General features: G+C 33.3%; 3 protein-coding genes across 3 annotated transcripts; 2 read left to right on the top strand and 1 right to left on the bottom strand.

The window, feature by feature from the left end:
• Positions 1–1,411: 1,411 nt before the first annotated feature.
• On the top strand, positions 1,412–2,301 carry LOC135131372 (glutathione S-transferase 1-like). The gene is made up of 3 exons (XM_064059053.1): positions 1,412–1,606; positions 1,652–1,855; positions 1,919–2,301. Exons 1-3 carry the CDS (start codon positions 1,466–1,468, stop codon positions 2,228–2,230), a joined length of 657 nt encoding a protein of 218 aa, XP_063915123.1. The 5' UTR covers positions 1,412–1,465; the 3' UTR covers positions 2,231–2,301.
• On the top strand, positions 2,243–10,832 carry LOC135131295 (uncharacterized). The gene is made up of 8 exons (XM_064058963.1): positions 2,243–2,489; positions 2,536–2,739; positions 2,795–3,108; positions 3,179–3,186; positions 3,250–3,360; positions 10,041–10,198; positions 10,248–10,451; positions 10,499–10,832. The coding sequence occupies exons 1-8, from the start codon at positions 2,349–2,351 to the stop codon at positions 10,811–10,813; spliced, it is 1,455 nt and encodes a 484-aa protein (XP_063915033.1). The 5' UTR covers positions 2,243–2,348; the 3' UTR covers positions 10,814–10,832.
• Positions 10,833–11,339: 507 nt separating this feature from the next.
• LOC135131296 (uncharacterized) lies at positions 11,340–12,980 on the bottom strand. The gene is made up of 7 exons (XM_064058964.1): positions 12,840–12,980; positions 12,594–12,797; positions 12,240–12,544; positions 12,158–12,170; positions 11,948–12,094; positions 11,699–11,902; positions 11,340–11,645 (listed from the first exon to the last, which is right to left on the bottom strand). The coding sequence occupies exons 1-7, from the start codon at positions 12,978–12,980 to the stop codon at positions 11,340–11,342; spliced, it is 1,320 nt and encodes a 439-aa protein (XP_063915034.1).
• Positions 12,981–18,979: the final 5,999 nt, after the last annotated feature.

Consider the following 18,979-nt stretch of genomic DNA (forward strand, 5'->3'; position numbering starts at 1 on the left):
ATTTTAGATTTTTGAATTTTACATTTTTTCGATTTTCTGATGTTTCATTTTTCGATTTTTTTTGCTCACTGTTAATATAACCCTTCATTAGACAACTAAATTGGCTGAAGTCAGGTGAACGACGCTTCATTCATTACGTCTCAATTGTTTCCAAAGTGTTGCACACATCAGCACCTTCTTATTTGATTAACAAAATAGTGCTGCGATCAACTATCCACAATAAAAACCTAAGAAATGTGTGTTTTTCAGCTGACATACCACGGCATAACCTGGTATGTTTTAAGTCTTCATTTTCTTACTTGGCGGCGTATGTTATAAATAATGTCATTGGCGTAGAGAAGAGCCTCATTTTTAATGAAACTTCAAAAAAACTGCTAAAACAACGACTGCTGAATGGAGAAATACCAAATATAAATTTAGGTCTGTTTTAAATTGTTAATAATAATTAAACTTCTTTTAATACTCATGTTAGGTTAGATACTAATGTCAGGTCAGATTAATATCAGTGTTTGCTGTATCTGCACCTTTTGTACCAATGTTTATAATTTATTTATTTAAAATTGGTTCAATAAAAATTATTATTATTATTATCATACAGCATAACCACAAAAATTGTCATTAAAAACATTTAAAAATTCATACAAAATAGAACACAGTGTTTCCAAAACATTTTCCCGAACAAAATCCATTGTGTCACTGCGATTTCAACAATATTCGCAGAAATTATAGTCCAAACTAAGTAAATCGCTTCTGAACGCTTAGAGTCGACATTGGCCTGAGCGCGCTCTGGTCTGTAGATCAAACAAGTTCTCAGGCGACGAGTTGTAGTGAAACAAGTTTTTTATTGGCATCGACTATTTAAATTTGGCGCTTGAGGGCTCCAATGTCAATAAGGGTGGTTTTGCAAAATCAGCCTGTATGTCACATCTATATTAATCAATGGTTGAACCCGCAGCACATAGTACCCACTCCAGTGGAAGACGATGGGTTCGTGTTGTGGGAAAGTCACGCCATAATGCCTTACCTTGTCGATAAATACGGGAAAGAAGATGATCCCTTCACCCCAAGGATCTTCGTAAAAGGGCCACCATAAACCAGAGGTTACACTTCAACAACGGAGTCCTTTTCACTCTAAATGTTCTTGTATGTTATTTTTACAAAAAAAATGAAGAGTTTGTTATTGTGTGGTACTTAGGGTCCCATTATTTATCAAGGTGAAGTTCCCATTCCCACAAATGGGTTACTGGTGACTGGGTAACCATTGCGGATTTTGTTATAATTGCTTAAGAGCTTAAGAACATGATCACAAAAAACTAGCTTAACACTGTTTGATAAAAAAAAAATATTGTTTTTAATGAATATGCAACCAGTAATACACCAACCTTGTATTCATTTGCCAGTTGAACTTGGAATTTGATCTTATAAATGACACAACGAAAACAACTAATAATCTTGGTACTTCATCATGGCGCCTACTCTATACATGGTGTACCCGAGCCCTCCAGTTCGTGCCGTGTTAATGACAGCTAAAGCCATCGGCTTGGACTTAAATTTAAAAGAAGTGGGACTTCTGTCAAACGATCACCTCAAATCCGACTACCTGAAGGCAAGTCTTGTCCCGTATTTCCACCCCTACATGGTTACTTTGTAGCTCAACCCCCAACACACGGTACCAACCCTAGTCGACGACAACGGCTTCACAATATGGGACAGCCACGCCATAATGACCTATTTAGTAACAAAATACGCCAAAGACGACTCTTTGTACCCCAAAGACCCAGAAAAACGCGCCCTGGTAGACCAACGCCTCCATTTCGAGTCTGGAATTGTCTTTGCTAGGTTGCTACGAATCACGGTACTAAAAATTAACTATTAGTAACAACACTAACAACACACTTTCACGCGTATTTCTTTGTAGAAACCCCTTCTAGTCCAAAGAAAGGGTACCATTGACAAGAGAGATCTAGACGACATGATTGAAGCCTACACTTTTTTGGAAAGGTTTCTGCAAGGGAAGAAATGGGCAACTGGTGACTTTGTCACCCTCGCTGATTATAGTTTAGGGGCTTCTATTAGCAGTATTGGGGTTTTAGTACCCATTGACCCGAAAAAGTTTCCCAACGTGACGGTGTGGTTGAAACGGTTGGAGAATCTTTCAGAGTACGAGGCCAACAGAGATGGGTTGGCACTATTTTCGCTTATATTTAAAAACAGACTGTCAAAGCTGTAGTACCACATTTTTAAAACTACAATACAATGAAAGTAGCATTAATTTGAATAAATAAGTAATGTAAATCTAAACTAGCACAATTTTTGCATTCTAAGTACTTACTAGTTAGTACCTGAATATGTGTCCTACTTTGTACATGCTGGCTGCAAGCCCCCCCTGTCGTGCAGTGTTAATAACAGCCCACGCCCTTGGTCTAACCTTGGACAAAAAAGAAGTGTACTTTTTTCGTGACGAACACTTGACACCGGAGTACCAGAAGGTACCTTAGAGTTGTAGTTGTCTTTGTGCTAATAAAGTCGTTCTAGCTGAACCCCCAGCGCACCATTCCGACTCTTGTGGACGACGATGGGTTTGCAATCTGGGACAGTCATGCCATCATGGCCTACCTAGTCTCGAAGTACGCTAAAAACGACTCGCTCTACCCCCAAGACTTGAAGAAACGTGCCATCATCAACCAGAGACTCTTCTTCGAATCGAGTGCCGTCTTCTTTCACATGAAGAACATAGCAGTAATGTAGTACCGTACATCGCTTTTTCATTTTTAGACATAGTACTGTTTTCTAGAAAGCAATTCTTAATAGAGGCGACAAGTTCATAGATCCTGAAGAGAAACAACACATCATTGAAGCGTATGGTTTTCTAGATAAGTTTCTGGAAGGGAAGGAATGGGCAGCTGGTGACTCGATCACACTTGCTGATTATAGTTTAGTCACTACTTTTAGTTGCGCCAACGGCGTTATTCCTGTCGATTTTGACGTGTTCCCGAACGTTTTCGCCTGGTTGGATAGGTGTGAAGACCTTCCCGAATGTCGCGCTAGTCGTAAAGGCTTAAAAGAGGCAACCCACATGCTCAAAGTTAGGCTAGAAATGAAACTTTAGTTTTGTATTACTTAATAAAACTCGTTGTTTGTTTTGATACCAACTGGGGTACTCGAGAACAAATTGCAGCAATTTGTGTTTGAATGAATTCATTACGTGACAGACAATCCAATGCCGGGAGCTAATTTATAATCCTTTAGCTTCGCCGCAATCCCTACACGACGCAAATATTGATAGATGTGGAAAATGGTGGGAATTCGTGCACGAAATGCTCAAGACGACGAAGCAGTGTTTATGTTTGAGTTGTTCGAGTTGGAATTTAGCGATTTGGTGTTATCTGGTGGTTTTGTGGAGACGTTATTAATTTGGGAACGTTTGATGAGGAAGTTGTGTTTTTGTTAAATCCGCTTTCCGCTCTTTTTTTGATAAGCGATAAATTGTTTATAAAATAATCTCTTGGTTAAAAATAATTACTGATCTATTCATTATCGAGTCCATTGTAGTCAAATTTTATATGTCTAAGGATTATCGGGTAAATGGTAAACACTAGGCAAAATTTGGCTACTCATTGTAACCAAAAATAGGACGGAGTTATCTCCAAAATTTACTTAGTAATTGTTATTTGAGTTTTATAAAATGAGATGCTCCTGCACTTGTGGTTTATGAATCCTTATACGACATCCAGATTTTTGTAAAAAAAAATCACAATTATACAAAATGTTCCAGTTTATTTAACTTTGAAACTGTAGAACCGAATGCTCTGAAATTATGGACGCTTTAAAGTTACAGGAAGAATTTTTCGATGTTCAATATTTCGAGTTTTTGTTTTTCGGTTTACCGATTTTCGGTTTTTCGATTTTAGAATTTTCGATTTTTGAAATTTTCAGTATTAGAAATTTCGAATTTGGATTAGCCGTTTTCACTATTTTCAATTTTTAAAATTTCGATGTTTTCATATTTGGAATTTTTGGTTTTTATTTTTCAAATTTTCTCTTATTCGTTTTCTCGATTTTCTACTTTTCGATTCTTTAATTTTTCGATTTTCCATTGCTCGATTCCCCGATTTTTCGATTTTCCATTGTTCGATTCTTCAATGTTTCAATTTTTCGAATTTTCGGTTTTTCAAATTTCGATTTTTCGATTTTTCCTTATTAGAATTTTGAATTTTTTCTTTTTTCGAGTTTTCTTTTTTTCGATGTCTTGACCATTTGATTGATCGAATTTTCGATTTTTCCATACATATTTCGATTCATAGATTTGCCGATTTTTGGGTTTTTGATTTTCGCTTTTCTCGATTTTCGAATTTTCGGTTTTCCTATTTTCGAATTTTTGTTTTTACGAATTTCGATTCATCGAATCTTCGGTTTTTCGATATTCCAAATTTCAATTTGTTTCCTTTTCGAATACTTGATTTTTCAATTTTTCCACTTTGGATTTTTTTTCGATTTTTCAATAATTTCATTCTTAAGTTTTTCGATTTTTTAATTTTTTGCCTTTCGGAATTTGGAATTTTGATTATCCGTTTTCCAAATTTTCAATTTTTTAATTTTTCGACCTTCCAATCTTCGATTTTATTATTTTTGATTTTCCTACGTTCGAAATTTCGATTTTTCTATATTTCCAATTTTTGGTTTTTTATTTTCAAATTTTCCCTTCTTCGATTTTTCGATTTTCGACTTTTCCATTCTTTAATTTTTCGATTTTCCATTGTTCGATTCCTCGATTTTTCGAACTTCCATTTTTCGATTCTTAAATGTTTCAATTTTTCGAATTTTCGGTTTTTCAATTTCCGATTTTTCAATTTTTCCTTATTAGAATTTTGAATGTTTTCGTTTTTCGAATTTTATTTTTTTCGATGTTTTGACCATTTGATTGATCGAATTTTCCATTTTTCCATACATATTTCGGTTCTTAGATTTGTCGATTCTTGGGTTTTTGATTTTCGCTTTTCTCGATTTTCGAATTTTCGGTTTTCCTATTTTCGAATTTTTGTTTTTTTGAATTTCGATTCATGGAATCTTCGGTTTTTCGATATTCCAATTTTCAATTTGTTTCCTTTTCGAATACTTGATTTTTCAATTTGTCGACTTAGGAATTTTTTTCGATTATTCAATATTTCCATTCTTAAGTTTTTCCATTTTTAAATTTTTTGCCTTTCGGTTTTTCAATTTTTCGGAATACGTAATTGATTCATCGGATTTTTCTAATTTTAGAATTTGCATTATTTCAATATCCAATTTTTTTACTTTTCGATTTCCCGATTTTTCGTTTTTAGAATTTTCGAATTTTCGATATTTCCATGCTTGGATTTTTTGATTTTTCGAAATGTGGAATTACGAATTTTTGGTTCTTGAATTTTTCGAATTTTCTGTTCTTCGGTTTTCGACTCTACGGCTTTTTATTTTTTTTTTAGAACTTTCGATTTTTCGACGTTCCGAACATTTGATTAATCGAATTTAGGATTTTTCGATATTTATTTGTCAATTTTTGGGTTTTTCGATTTTCGAATTTTCGGTTTTCCCATTTTCGGAATTTTCGTTTTTTCTAATATTTAGTTCCTCAAATGTTCGATTTTTCGATATTCGAATTTTAGACTTTAGAGTTTTCGAATTTTCTATTTTTTACATTTCGATTTTTCTATACTTCGATTCTTGGATTTTTCGTTTATTGGAAATCTGGATTTTCGAATTTTAGCCTTTTTGATTTTCGGATTTTATATTCTTCGATTTCTCGATTTTTGATTTTTCGATTCTTTGATGTTTCACTATTTCTAATTTTCGGTCTTTCAATTTCCGATGTTTCAAATTTTCAATTTTCGGAATTTGGGATTTTCATTATCCGTTTTCCAAATTTTCAATTTTTTTATTTTTCGCCTTCCAATCTTTCGATTTTCGAATTTTTGATTTTTCTACGTTCGACATTTCGATTTTTACATATTTAGAATTTTTGGTTTATAATTTTTGAAATTTTCTCTTCGATTTCTGGATTTTTGACTTTTCCATTCTTTAATTTTTCGATTTTCCATTGTTCGATTCTTCAATGTTTCAATTTTTCGAATTTTCTGTTTTTCAATTTTTCCTTATTAGAATTTTGAATTTTTTCATTTTTCGAATTTTCTTTTTTTTCGATGTTTTGACCATTTGATTGATCGAATTTTCGCTTTGTCTATACATATTTCGATTCGTAGATTTGGCGATTTTTGGGTTTTTGATTTTCTCTTTTCTCGATTTTCGACTTTTCGGTTTTCCTATTTTCGAATTTTTGCTTTTTCGAATTTCGATTCATCGAATCATCGGTTTTTCGATATTCCAATTTTCAATTTGTTTCTTTTTCGAATACTTGATTTTTCAATTTTTCGACTTCGGAATTTTTTCGATTTTCAAATTTTTTTCCTTTCGGTTTCTTAATTTTTCGGAATACATAATTGATTCATTGCATTTTCCTAATTTTAAAATTTTCAATATTTAAATTTTCAATTTTTTTCCTTTTCGATTTCTCGATTTTTCGACCAAGATTTTTCGTTTTTAGAATTTTCGAATTTTCGATATTTCGATGCTTGGATTTTTCGATTTTTCGAAATCTGGAATTACGAATTTTTGGTTTTTGAATTTTTCGAATTTTCTGTTCTTCGGTTTTCGACTCTACGATTTTTTGGTTTTTTTTAGAACTTTCGATTGGGTTTTTCGATTTTCGAATTTTCGGTTTTCCCATTTTTCGAATTTTCGTTTATTCGTTAATTCGTTAATTCCTCGAATGTTCGATTTTTCGATATTCGAATTTTCAGTTTGTTTCCTTTTAGAATTTTCGAATTTTCAATTCTTCGATTTTAAATTTTGGGAATTTTCGATTTTTCAATTTTTCCGTTCTTCAGTCTTTCGATTTTCAAAATTGTTTGCTTGTCGGTTTCTTAATTTTTGAAATCTTCCAATTTTCGAATTTTCAGTTCTTGAATTTTCAATTCAATTCAATTTTTTGACTAAGATTTTTCGTTTTTAGTATTTTCGGTTTTTCGAATATTTGATTCATCTGTGTTTCGATTTTTCGACTTTTGTTTTTCGACTTTTTTTTGATATTTCAAATGTTCGAATTTTCAGTTTTTCTTCGATTTTCAATTTTTCGAATATTTTATTTAATTATTAATTGAATTTTTGGTTTTTCGATATTTCGAATTTTCGATTTTTCAACACATTTCGGTTCCTAGATTTTTCGATTTTTCAGTTTTCTTTGTCCATATTTTAATTTTTCTTTTTTTGGTTTTCTGATTTTTCAAATTTTAGTTTTTCCAATACTTGATTCATCGAATATTCGATTTTTCAATTTGTTTCCTTGGATTTCTCGATTTTCCAATTTTTTAATTCTTCGAATTTTCGCTTTTTCGACTTTTGATTTTTTGATTTATGCATTCTTCAATTTTTAGATTTTTCAATTGTTTTCTCGAATTTTCAGCATTTCCAGTTTTCAGCTTTTCGATTTTTCAATATTTTGGTTTTTGACATAATTTCTCGAGTTTTCGATTTTTCAAATTTTAGAATTTTCGATATTTCGAATATTTGATTCATTGAATATTCGATTTTTCGACTTTTGGGTTTTTGGACTTTCTATTTTTCGATATTTCAAATTTTCGAATTTTCAATTTTCTAATTTTCGATTTTTCCAATATTTGATTCATCGAATTCTTGATTTTTCGACATTTTGAATTTTGAATTTTTCAATTCTTCCATTTTCCAACTGTCGATTTTTGTTTTTTGTACATATATTTCGATTCCTAGATGTTTCGATTTTTCGGCTTTCTTTGTCCATTTTTTGATTTTCCTGTTTTTGGTTTTTTGATTTTTCGAATTTTCACTTTGTTCCCTCTTCGAATTCCCGATTTTTCAGTTTTTCAATTTTTCGACTTTGGATTTTTAAGGATTTTCGTATTTTCAATATTTCCATTCTTCAGTGTTTCGATTTTTAAATTTTTTTGCCTTTCGTTTTCGTAAGTTTTGAAATACATAATTGATTCATTGAATTTTTCTAGTTTTCCATTTTTCGAATATTTGATTAATCGATTTTTCGATATTTCGAATTTTCAGTTTTTGTTCGATTTTCGATTTTACGAATATTTGTTAATTGAATTTTCGGTTTTTCGATATTTCGAATTTTCGAATTTTCTACATTCATTGAAATTTTCTAATTTTCGGATTTTCAATTCTTGAATTTTCAATTCAATTCAATTTTTTGACTAAGATATTTCGATTCCTAGATTTTTCGATTTTCGGTTTTCTTTGTGAATTTCTAAATTTTCATTGTTCAATTTTTTGATTTTTCGAATTTTAGCTTTTCCAATGCTTGATTCATCGAATATTCGATTTTTGAATTTGTTTTCTTTGATTTCTCGATTTTTCAATTTTTTAATTCTTCGAATTTTCACATTTTCGATTTTTGATTTTTCGATTTATGCATTCCTCAATTTTTAGACTTTTCAATTGTTTTCTCGAATTTTCAGCCTTTCCAGTTTTCAACTTTCCGATTTTTCAATTTTTTGCTTTTTGACGTCTTAATTTCTCAGTTTTCGGTTTTCCGAATTTTCAATTTTCAAATTTTAGAATTTTTGATATTTCGAATATTTAATTCATTGAATATTCGATTTCTCGACTTTCTATTTTTCGATATTTCAAATTTTCAAATTTTCAATTTTCCGATTTTTGATTTTCCCAATATTTAATTCATCGAATTCTCGATGTTTCGATATTTTGAATTTTCAATTTTTCTATATTTCGATTCTTAGATTTTTCTATTTTCGGTTTTTCGTACATCGAATGTTCGTTTTTTCGATATTCGAATTTTCTATGTGTTTCCTTTTCCATTTCTTGATTTTTCAATTCTTCAATTTTTTCATTTTTCCAATTGTCGATATTTCGAATTTTCGATTTTTCTACTGATGTTTCGATTCCTAGATTTTTCGATTTTTCGGCTTTCTTTGTCCATTCTTTAATTTTCCTTTTTTTGAATTTTAATTTTTCCAATACTTGACTTGACAGTACATCGAATATTCGATTTTTCAATTTGTTTCCTTCGATTTTTCAATTTTTTAATTCTTCGAATTTTCGCATTTTCGATTTTTGATTTTTCAATTTATGCATTCTTCAGTTTTTACACTTTTCAATTGTTTTCTCGAATTTTCAGCATTTCCAGTTTTCAGCTTTTCGATTTTTCAATTTTTTGCGTTTTGACTTCTTAATTTCTTGAGTTTTCGATTTTTCAAATTTTAGAATTTTCGATATTTCGAATATTAGATTCACTGAATATTCGATTTTTTGACTTTCCATTTTTCGATATTTAAAATTTTCGAATTTTCAATTTTTTGATTTGCGATTTTTCCAATATTTGATTCATCGAATTCTCGATTTTTCTGCATTTTGATTCTTGGCTTTTTCTATTTTCGAATTTTCAGTTTTCCGATTTTTCGAATTTTGTTCTATTAAGTTTTTTACATTTCGATTTGTCATATTTTCTATTTCCCTAATTTCCAGTTTTCTTAATTTCCCAAGTTTTCACATTTCGGTATTACTCTATTTAATTTTCGGTAATTCAGTTTCCGATTTTTGACTTTCGGGAAGTTATTCTATTTTTTCGATTTTAAAACTTTCGGTTTTTCTATATTTCGATTTTCGATTTTTCGGAATTGGAATTTACGCCACTGATTTTTTACTTTACGACGGTTAAAACATAAATGACAAAATCAAATTTTATAATTTTTCAAAAAATCGGCATTTATTGTCTTTACCTCAAGGGCGAAGAAAATTCTATGGAAACAACCTTCCACATTTTTTTCCTTATCCACCTATATTCAAATCACTTAAAAAACCACAAGTCACTCAACGCTGATGCAACCGTTATACCCATTACCCAACCTTGGGTTACCAAGCAACTATTTTTATCGCACCATATCAGACAAAGCTTTCGATAACACGAAATACCAATACAATACGTGTTTAAAAATTAGTAGCAAATTTATTCACAACCATGCCGCCCACACTCTACATGGTCCCTTCAAGCCCTCCGGTGCGAGCCGTCCAGATCACCGCCAAAGCCCTAGGACTCAAACTCGTCGAAAAACACCTGGACTTCCAAAAAAGAGAAAACCTGCAACCCGAATTTTTGAAAGTAGGTCAAAATTGAAGCATGGTTTAACAATAACAAGTGGTTCGTTTAGATCAACCCACAACACACGGTACCCACTTTGGTGGACGACGATGGGTTCATCCTATGGGACAGCCACGCTATCAACGCCTACTTAGTGTCAAAATATGGCCAGAGCGACTCTTTGTACCCACAAGACTTAAAAAAGCGCGCGATTGTCGACCAGAGATTGCATTTTGATTCAGGGGTGGCGTCGGTTAGAGCGTCAGACGTCATGGTAAGTACCCACAATGAAGGTACTAAGAGTACTTGACTTTTCCGCAGCTGCCTATTCGTAGAGGCGAAAAAACCAGTCTCGACGACAACGACAAACACAAATTGGGCGAAGTTTACGCTTTCTTGGACACTTTTTTGGACGGTCACGAATGGATAGCCGATGATGTCGTAACCATAGCCGACTACTCGATCTACTCCACCGTCTCCTCCAGCAACGTTTTCATACCAATCGACCCCGACAAATACCCCCGACTCCAAGCCTGGTTCCACAAAGTCGAAGCTCTCCCGGAAACGGAAGTCAGCAAGCCAGGCCTCCGGATTTTCGCCGGCAGGGTGCAAAGTAGATTGAAACAGTTGCCTTAAATAAATTCTTTCATACTCACTTCTTTTACCATAATTACTTGAAATCTTTCAGTTCGTTGAGTCAAAGTCAATGTTTAGCTTCGAGGAAATGTTTGCCTTTTCCCGAAGTTCAAAGAAACTTAAAGAGGAGCTACGCAAAGAAAATCCGCTTTCGCTGAAACGGATTGCGCGTTATTTGCTCTCGAGTGGAAATGAGTAATGTGAAAAGCGAGTCGAGTGTTATGATGTAAGCTTGTTTTTCCCGGTTATCGGTCTCGGAGTTTTCTACATGGAAACGTGATTAGGTCGAGGCTTAGATAAGGGATAGCGTTCAATCCGACTGATTAATAAGTGTTTTTTTTTAATAAAATCGGGTTTAAAGTAGCTGCTTTAATTAATTCCGGGGTAATTGGTGTTGAGCTCAAATTTTGTTACGAAGCGAATTATCCAACTTTGATTAATTAAACTCATGTAACCTCTTTGTTGTTATTTAATTAATAAAAATTAAACCACAAAGTAACCAAATTTGTTCATTTTGAAATACGTGCTACTCTAATTTGCTCAAAAGGAAATCCGCCATCGCTTTTTCTCCAGTTTTGTTGACTTCGTACTCTGGAAGCTTCTGGCATCGATTTAACCATGCAACGACCCTTGGGAACTTCGTTTCGTCGACTGGAATAACTCTTGCGAGAGTGCCAACCGACGACAACAAACTAAAATCAGCGACAGAGACAGAATCTCCAGCCACCCAATCACGACCTTCTAGAAAAGCATCCAGAAAACCGTAACTGTCTATCACACCCTCTTTATTTTTCGGTTCTATGAAAGTTTGACCACCAAGAACGATAGGTCGCTGAAATAAACTTGGTTACAGATAAACATTTTTGTGTAAAGCCTCAAACTAACTGCGATTCTCCTCAAATAGGCAAAGACTACTCCAGACTCAAAATGCAGACGTTGATCTATCAGAGCCCGTTTTTTCAAATCCGTGGGGTAAAGAGAGTCGTCTTTGGCGTATTTAGACACGAGATAGATCATGATGGCGTGGCTGTCCCAAATCGTGAACCCATCGTCGTCTACGAGAGTCGGAATTGTGTGTTGAGGGTTCATCTACAAGAAAGTTCCAGAACTTGGTTAGGGTATTAACAAACTTACTTTGAGGTATGGAGGTTTCAGGTGTTCTTCGTTGAAAAAGTCGACTTCTTTTAGGTTTAGGTCCAGGTTGATGGCTTTGGCGGTCATCATTACAGCCCTAGCGGGAGGGCTGGGGTCAATCATGTACAAAGTAGGAGCCATTGAGTGCTACTAAGTGTTACAAGAGTGCGTATTACGTGAATACAATAATCAACCTTGAACTACACTTACAGAAAAAAGTGTTCTATTTACGTTAATTATTATAATTAAAACATGTGAAGAATGCATAAACACATTTATTAGTAATTAATGCTTTGACATTCTGATTTTGAAGACCTCTTTGGCTGCTTTTAACCCTTTTTTGTTGGCTGGGTACCCAGGGAGACTCTCGCACCGCACCATCCAAGCCACCACGTTTGGATACTCGTCGTATTCAATTGGTACCACCGTATTTAGAGTACTCAGAGTAGCAATCAGACTGTAGTCGGCAATGCTGACGAAATCTCCAGCCACCCACTCATTTCCGTCTAGAAATGTTTCCAAGAAACCATAGGCTTCAACCGCGCCTTGTCTCTCCTTCTCCGGTACCCGACTTTCGTAGTACCAAAGAATAGCTTTCTAAAAACACGTTTCATTTTTTGGTACTAAATATGAGTCTAAAATCTACCGCTATGTTCCTCATGTGGAAGAACGCCACTCCCGTGTTGAAGTGCATCCTCTGGTTGACGATTGCGCGTTTCTTCGGGTCGTGGGGGTACAAGTCGTCGTTTTTGGCGTACTTTTCCACCAAGTAGGCCATTATGGCTTGACTTTCCCAGACGACGAAGCCGTCGTCGTCCACAAGCGTAGGGATGGTGTGTTGAGGGTTCATCTATTATCACTGGTAGTCAAAGCGTAGTGTGTTCGGACTTACCTGGAGAAACTCTGGTTGGAGTTGCTCCTTCTGGAAGAAATCTATGTCTCTGAGGTTCAGTTGAAGGTTTATCGCTTTTGCGGTCATGAGGACGGCCCTTACGGCAGGGCTAGCGTCCAGCATGTAGAGAGTAGGTGCCATCGTTTTGGTAACTGATGGATTGGTCTTGTCGTAGTAGAGTTTATTAATACCTATAGGGTAATGTTTGTGATCTTTGACTTTTGAAAGGTTAACTCTTTTCCTTTTTTTTTGTTAAGAGGGCATGCCATTTGCATTAAATGATTCACAGTTGGTTCTTCTTCTGTGTCATCAAGTGGCGTGACTATGCAAATCAATGCTATTATTATTATTATCTATACCGAGCGAAGAATTTATCAAAGCTGGAAGGTCTGCTATGTATGGATACACTGAAACAAGCAACAGTGGACCTTCTGGGTGGAAAACCCATGCTGATTCGGTGAAATAATATTGGTTTGTATACAGGAATGAGGAAACAAGGGGGAAGGAAAATTCCCGATTTCTCTGGAACTCCCTGTGGGTCATACTTTTGAAGTAGTTTGAAAGAATTTTGGGGTCTCCCTGTGGGTCTTATTTTTGAAGTAGTGTGAAGGAATCTCGGAGACCCCCTGTAGGTCTTGTTTTTAAAGTAATTCGAAAGAGTCTCAGGGACTCCATGTGTTATGTTTTTGAAGTAGTTTGAAAGAATCTCCCCTGGGGGTCTTGTTTTTGAAGTAATTTGAAAGAATCCGGGAATCTCTTGATTTTATTTTCAGTAGTTTGGAAGAATCTTAGGAACTACCTGTGGATCTTACGTTTCAAGTGGTTTTAAAGAATCTTGAAGTCTCCCTGTGGGTTTTGTTTTTGAAGTAATTTGAAAGAAGCTTGGAGACTTTCTGTGGGCTTGTTTTTGAAGTAATTAAGTAACTTGAAAGATCTCGGGGACCCCTTGTGTCTGATTTTTGAAGTATCTAGTATCTCCTTGAGCTCTGCTTTTGAAGTAATTCTAAAGAATCTCCGAGTTTCCTTATCTTGTTTTTGAAGATATTTGAAAGAATCTCGGGGATCTCTTGTGTTTTGTTTTTGAAGTACTTTCATAGAATCTCAAGGACTCCTTGAGCTTTGTTTTTTAAGGAAATTTTAAAGAATATCTAGGTTCCCTTGTCTTGTTTTTTGAGATAAATGAAAGAATTGCAAGGACTTACTGTGGGTCTTGTTAAAGAATGTCGGTGATGAATTTTCAATTTATTTCCTTTTTGATTTCACGATTTTTCAGTTTTTCAATTCTTCAATTTTTGGAATTTTCGATTTTTCAAATTTTTGCTTTCCGGTTTCTTAATTCTCAAAATACATAACTGATTTTTAAATTTTGGATTTTTCTAAATTTCGAATTTTCCATTTTTTGACTTTCGGTTTTTCGACTTCCAATGTTCTGATATTTAAAATTTTCAAATTTTCAGTTTTATTTTATATTTCTATATTTTTATTTTTCGGTTTTTCTGTTTTTCAATTTTTGATTTTTCGATTTTCGGTTTTCCCGCTTTTCCGATTTTAGTTTTCTGAATACTTAATTCATTGAATATTCGATTTTCTTATATTCGAATTTTCAATTTCTTTCCTTTTCGATTTCTCGATTTTTCAATTTTTCAATTCTTTGAATTTTCGAATTTTCGATTTTTGATTTTTCAATTTATCCATTCTTCAGTTTTTAGACTTTTCAATTGTATTTTTGAATTTTCAGCATTTCTAGTTTTCAGCTTGACGATTTTTCCATTTTTTCTTAATTTCTCGAGTTTTCGATTTTTTCGAATTTTTGTTTTTTCGAATATTTGATTCATCGAATGTTCTACTTTTCGATATTCGAATTTTCAATTTGTTTCTTTTCGAATTCACAATTTTTCAGTTTTTCAATTCTTCGATTTTAAATTTTTGAAATTTTCGATTTTTTAATTTTTCCATTCTTCAGTTTTTCGAGTTTCTAAATTTTTCCCTGATTCCTTGGGTTTTTTTTTGAAGTATGTAGTTTGAAACAATCTCGAGCACGCTTTGTGTCTGGTTTTTGAAGTATCTAAATAGTTTGAAATAATCTCGAGTACCTCTTGAGCTTTATTTTTGAAGTAGGTAGTTGAAAGAATCTCGAAGACACCCTGCGGGTCTTGTTAAAGAATGTCGGTGATGAATTTTCAATTTTTTTTTTTTGTTTTCAAGATTTTTCAGTTTTTCAATTCTTCGATTTTTTGAATTTTCAATTTTTCAATTTTTTTTTCTAGAGTTTTACATTTTTTGACTTTCGATTTTTCGACTTGCAATGTTCCGATATTTACAATTTTCAAATTTTCAGTTTTTCGATTTTGCTATATTTTTATTTTTCGGTTTTTCTGTTTTTCAATTTTTGATTTTTCGATTTTCGGTTTGCCCACTTTTCCGATTTTAGTTTTCTGAATACTGAATTCATTGAATATTTGATTTTCTTATATTCGAATTTTCAATTTTTTTCCTTTTCAATTTCTCCATTTTTCAATTTTTCAATTCTTCGAATTTTCGAATTTTCGAATTTTCGAATTTTCGATTTTTGATTTTTCAATTTATGCATTCTTCAATTTTTAGACTTTTCAATTATTTTCTCGAATTTTCAGCATTTCCATTTTTCAGCTTTTCAATTTTTCAAGTTTTTCTTAATTTCTCGAGTTTTCGATTTTTTCGAAATTTTATTTTTTTTTTTTTTGAATATTTGATTCTACTTTTCGATATTCGAATTTTCAATTTTTCAGTTTTTCAATTTTTCGATTTTGTCATTTTTTCCCTGATTATTTGGGGTTTTTTTTGAAGCATGTAGGGTTGAAAGAATCTGGAGGACCTCTTGAGCTTTATTTTTGAAGTAGGTAGTTGTAAAGAATCTCGCAGTTTCTTTGTCTTGTTTTTGAAGTAATTTGAAAAAATCTTGGAGACCTCCTGTGGGTCTGTTTTTGAAGTAATTTTAGAGAATCTCGGAGTTTCCTTGTCTTGTTTTTGAAGATATTTGTAGAAATCTCGGAAACCTCATGTGTTTTGTTTTTAAAGTAATTTTAAAGTATCTCAGAGACCACTTGTGTTTTGTTTTTGAAGATATTTCAAAAAATCTCGAGGGCACCCTGAGGGTTTTGTTAAAGAATATGGGTGATACCTTGAGTTTTATTGAAGTATGTAGTTTTAAATAATCTTGGGGGCCCTTTGTGTCTAGTTTTTGAAGTACCTAGTTTTAAAAAACCTCGAAGATCCCTCGAGATTTGGTTTTGAAGTAGTTGTAAAGAATCTCGGGATTCCTATGTCCAGTTTTTGAAGTAATTTGAAATAATCTCTGGGACTTTTTGTGCTTTGTTTTTGAAGTAATTTTAAAGAATCTTGGGGATCCCCGGTGGGTCTGTTTTTGAAGTAATTAAGTAATTTGAAAGAATCTCAAGTACCTCTCGTGTTTTGATTTTTAAGTAGCTTGAAAGCAGTTGGGGACCCCCGGGGTTTTGTTTTTGAAGTAATTTCAAAGAATATCGTTGGCCCCTTGGGTTTTTTTAAAGTATGATTCTCAGACTTCGTTCTCTTATTTTTGAAGATATTTGAAAGGATCTCGAGGACTCCTTGAGATTTATTTTTGAAGTAGGTATTTGTAAAGAATCTTGGGGTTTCCTTGTCTTGTTTTTGAAGTAATTTGAAAGAATTTCTGGAACCATTTGTGTTTTATTTTTGAAGTAACTTGAAGGAATCTTGGGGACCTCCTGTAGATCTGTTTTGTTTTTGAAGCAATTTAGTAGTTTCTTTGTCGGGCACTGCTTGTTTTTTGTTTTTGAAAGAATCATGGGGACCTCTAGTGTTTTTTTTTTTAAGTAATTTAGTAATTTGAAATAATCTCGAGGACCCATTGTGTGTTGATTTTCAAGTAGGTTGAAAGAATCTCGGGGACCCCCTGTGGGTCTTGTTCTTGAAATAATTTAAAAGAATGTCCGTGACCCCTTGGGTTTTTTGAACTATATAGCTTGAAAATGTCTCGTAGACTCCTGGTGTTTAGTGTTTGAAGTAATTTTAAAGAATCTGGAAGTTTTCTTGTCTTGTTTTTGATGATATTTGAAAGAATCTCGAGTACCTCTTGTGTTTTGTTTTTGAAGTACGTAGGTTGAAAGGATCTCGAGGTCTCTTTGAGTTTTGTTTTTGAAGTAATTTTAAAAAATCTCGGTGGTGGCCACTTGCGTTTTTTTGAAGCATGTAGCTTGAAAGTATCTTGAGGGCACCTTGTGTCTGGTTTTTGAAATATTAAGTTTGAAAGATACTTGGGGACTCCTTAAGCTCTGTTTTTGAAGTAATTTTAAAGAATCTCCGGGGGTCTTTGTGTTGTTCTTGAAAATATTTGAAACAATCTTCAGAACCCCTTGTGTTTTGTTTTTCAAGTAGTTTAAAAGAATTTCATGGACCCTCTGTGGCTCTTATTAACGAATTTCGGCGATCCCTTGGGTTTTTTTGAACTATGTATTTTGAAAGTATCTCTGGGACCCCCTATGTCTGGTTTTTGAAGAACTTAGTTTGAAAAAATCTCAGGGACTCCTTGAGATCTATTTTTCAAGCCATTTTAAAGTTCTCTTGTCTTGTTTTTGAAGATATTTTAAAGAATTTCGAGCACCCCTTGTGTTTTGTTTTGGAAAAAGTTTGATAGAATCTCGAGGAATGTTTGGACTTTGTATTTGAAGTAATTTTAACGAATCTTGGGGATCCCTTGTATTTTGTTTTTGAAGTAGTTTGAAAGAATCTCGGGGACTCCTTGTGACTCTTATTAAAGAATCTCAGTGAGCCCTTGTGTCTGATTTTTGTAATACCTAGTTTGAAAGAATCTCGGGGACTCCTTAAACTTTGTTTTTGAAGTCATTTTAAAAAATCTCGAACTTCTCTAGCCTTGTTTTCGAAGATATTTGAAAGAATCTCGGTGACCTCTTGTGTTTTGTTTTTGAAGTAGTTTGAAATAATCTTGGGGATCCCTTGTGTTTTGTTTTTGAAGTAGTTTGAAAGGGACTCCCTGTGGCTCTTATTAAAGAATCTCAGTGAGCCCTTGTTTTTTTTGAAGTATGTATTTTGAAGAACATATCTCTGAGACTCTTTTTGTCTGATTTTTGAAGTACCTAATTTGAATGAAAGAATCTCGGGGACCTCTTGTGTACTGTTTTCGAAGTAGTTTGAAAGAATCTCGAGAACTGTTTGGATTTTGTTTTTGAATAATTTAAAAAAATTTCGGGGTTCCCTTATCTTGTTTTTGAAAATATTTGAAAGAATCTTGGGGACTCCCTGTGGCTTTTATTAAAAAATTTCGGTGATCTCTTCGTTTCTTTTGAAGTACGTAGTTTGAAAGAATCTCTTTGACTTCTGTTTCTAAGTCATTTTAAACAATCTCGGAGTTCTCTTGTCTTGTTTTGGAAGATACTTTAAAGAATTTCGAGCACGTCTTATATTTGGTTTTTGAAGTAGTTTGATAGAGTTTCGAGGATTGTTTGGGTTTTGTTTTTGAAGTAGTTTTAAAGAATCGCGGGGTTTCCTTATCTTGTTTTTAGAATCTTGGGGACTCCTTGTGTTATTTTTTGAAGTAGTTTGAAAGAATCTGGCTCTTATTAAAGAATTTCGGTGATCTCTTGGGTTTTTTGAAGTAAGGATGTAGTTTGTGTCTGATTTTTGAAGTAAGTACCTAGTTTTAAAGAATATCTGGGATTCCTTGAGCTCTGTTGTTGAAGTCATTTTAAATAAACTCGGAGTTCTCTTGTCTTGTTTTTGTAGATATTTTATATAATTTCGGGCACCCCTTGTGTTTTGTTTTTGAAGGAGTTTGATAGAATTTCGAGGAGTGTTTTAGCTTTGTTTTTGAAGTAATTTTAAAGAATCTCGGGGACTCCCTGTGGCTTTTGTTAAAGAATCTCGGTGATCTTTTCGTTTCTTTTGAAGTATGTTGTTTGAAAGAATCTCGGGGACTCTTTGAACTCGGTTTTTGAAGTTATTTTAAAATGTCTCGGAGTTCTCTTGTCTTGTTTTTGAAGATATTTTAAAGAATTTCGGCCACCCCTTGTGTTTTGTTTTTGAAGTAGTTTGATAGAATCTCGAGGACTGTTTCGGCTTTGTTTTTGAAGTAATTTTAAAGT

Source organism: Zophobas morio, unplaced genomic scaffold, assembly GCF_036711695.1.
Source record: "Zophobas morio isolate AGI-343-1 ecotype UQ-CSIRO unplaced genomic scaffold, CSIRO_AGI_Zmor_V1 ptg000020l, whole genome shotgun sequence".
NCBI lineage: Eukaryota > Metazoa > Arthropoda > Insecta > Coleoptera > Tenebrionidae > Zophobas > Zophobas morio.

Excerpts from the sequence above, each read along its gene's own strand:
- LOC135131372 (XM_064059053.1), top strand. The coding sequence starts at position 1,466 with ATGGCGCCTACTCTATACATGGTGTACCCGAGCCCTCCAGTTCGTGCC. Across the intron at positions 1,607-1,651 it reads TCAAATCCGACTACCTGAAG|CTCAACCCCCAACACACGGT; the intron begins GCAAGTCTTGTC and ends GTTACTTTGTAG. Across the intron at positions 1,856-1,918 it reads CTAGGTTGCTACGAATCACG|AAACCCCTTCTAGTCCAAAG; the intron begins GTACTAAAAATT and ends ATTTCTTTGTAG.
- LOC135131295 (XM_064058963.1), top strand. The coding sequence starts at position 2,349 with ATGTGTCCTACTTTGTACATGCTGGCTGCAAGCCCCCCCTGTCGTGCA. Across the intron at positions 3,361-10,040 it reads TTTATGTTTGAGTTGTTCGA|CAAATTTATTCACAACCATG; the intron begins GTTGGAATTTAG and ends AAAAATTAGTAG. Across the intron at positions 10,452-10,498 it reads TTAGAGCGTCAGACGTCATG|CTGCCTATTCGTAGAGGCGA; the intron begins GTAAGTACCCAC and ends ACTTTTCCGCAG.
- LOC135131296 (XM_064058964.1), bottom strand. The coding sequence starts at position 12,980 with ATGGCACCTACTCTCTACATGCTGGACGCTAGCCCTGCCGTAAGGGCC. Across the intron at positions 12,798-12,839 it reads TCCAACCAGAGTTTCTCCAG|ATGAACCCTCAACACACCAT; the intron begins GTAAGTCCGAAC and ends CAGTGATAATAG. Across the intron at positions 11,903-11,947 it reads TGAAACCTCCATACCTCAAA|ATGAACCCTCAACACACAAT; the intron begins GTAAGTTTGTTA and ends ACTTTCTTGTAG.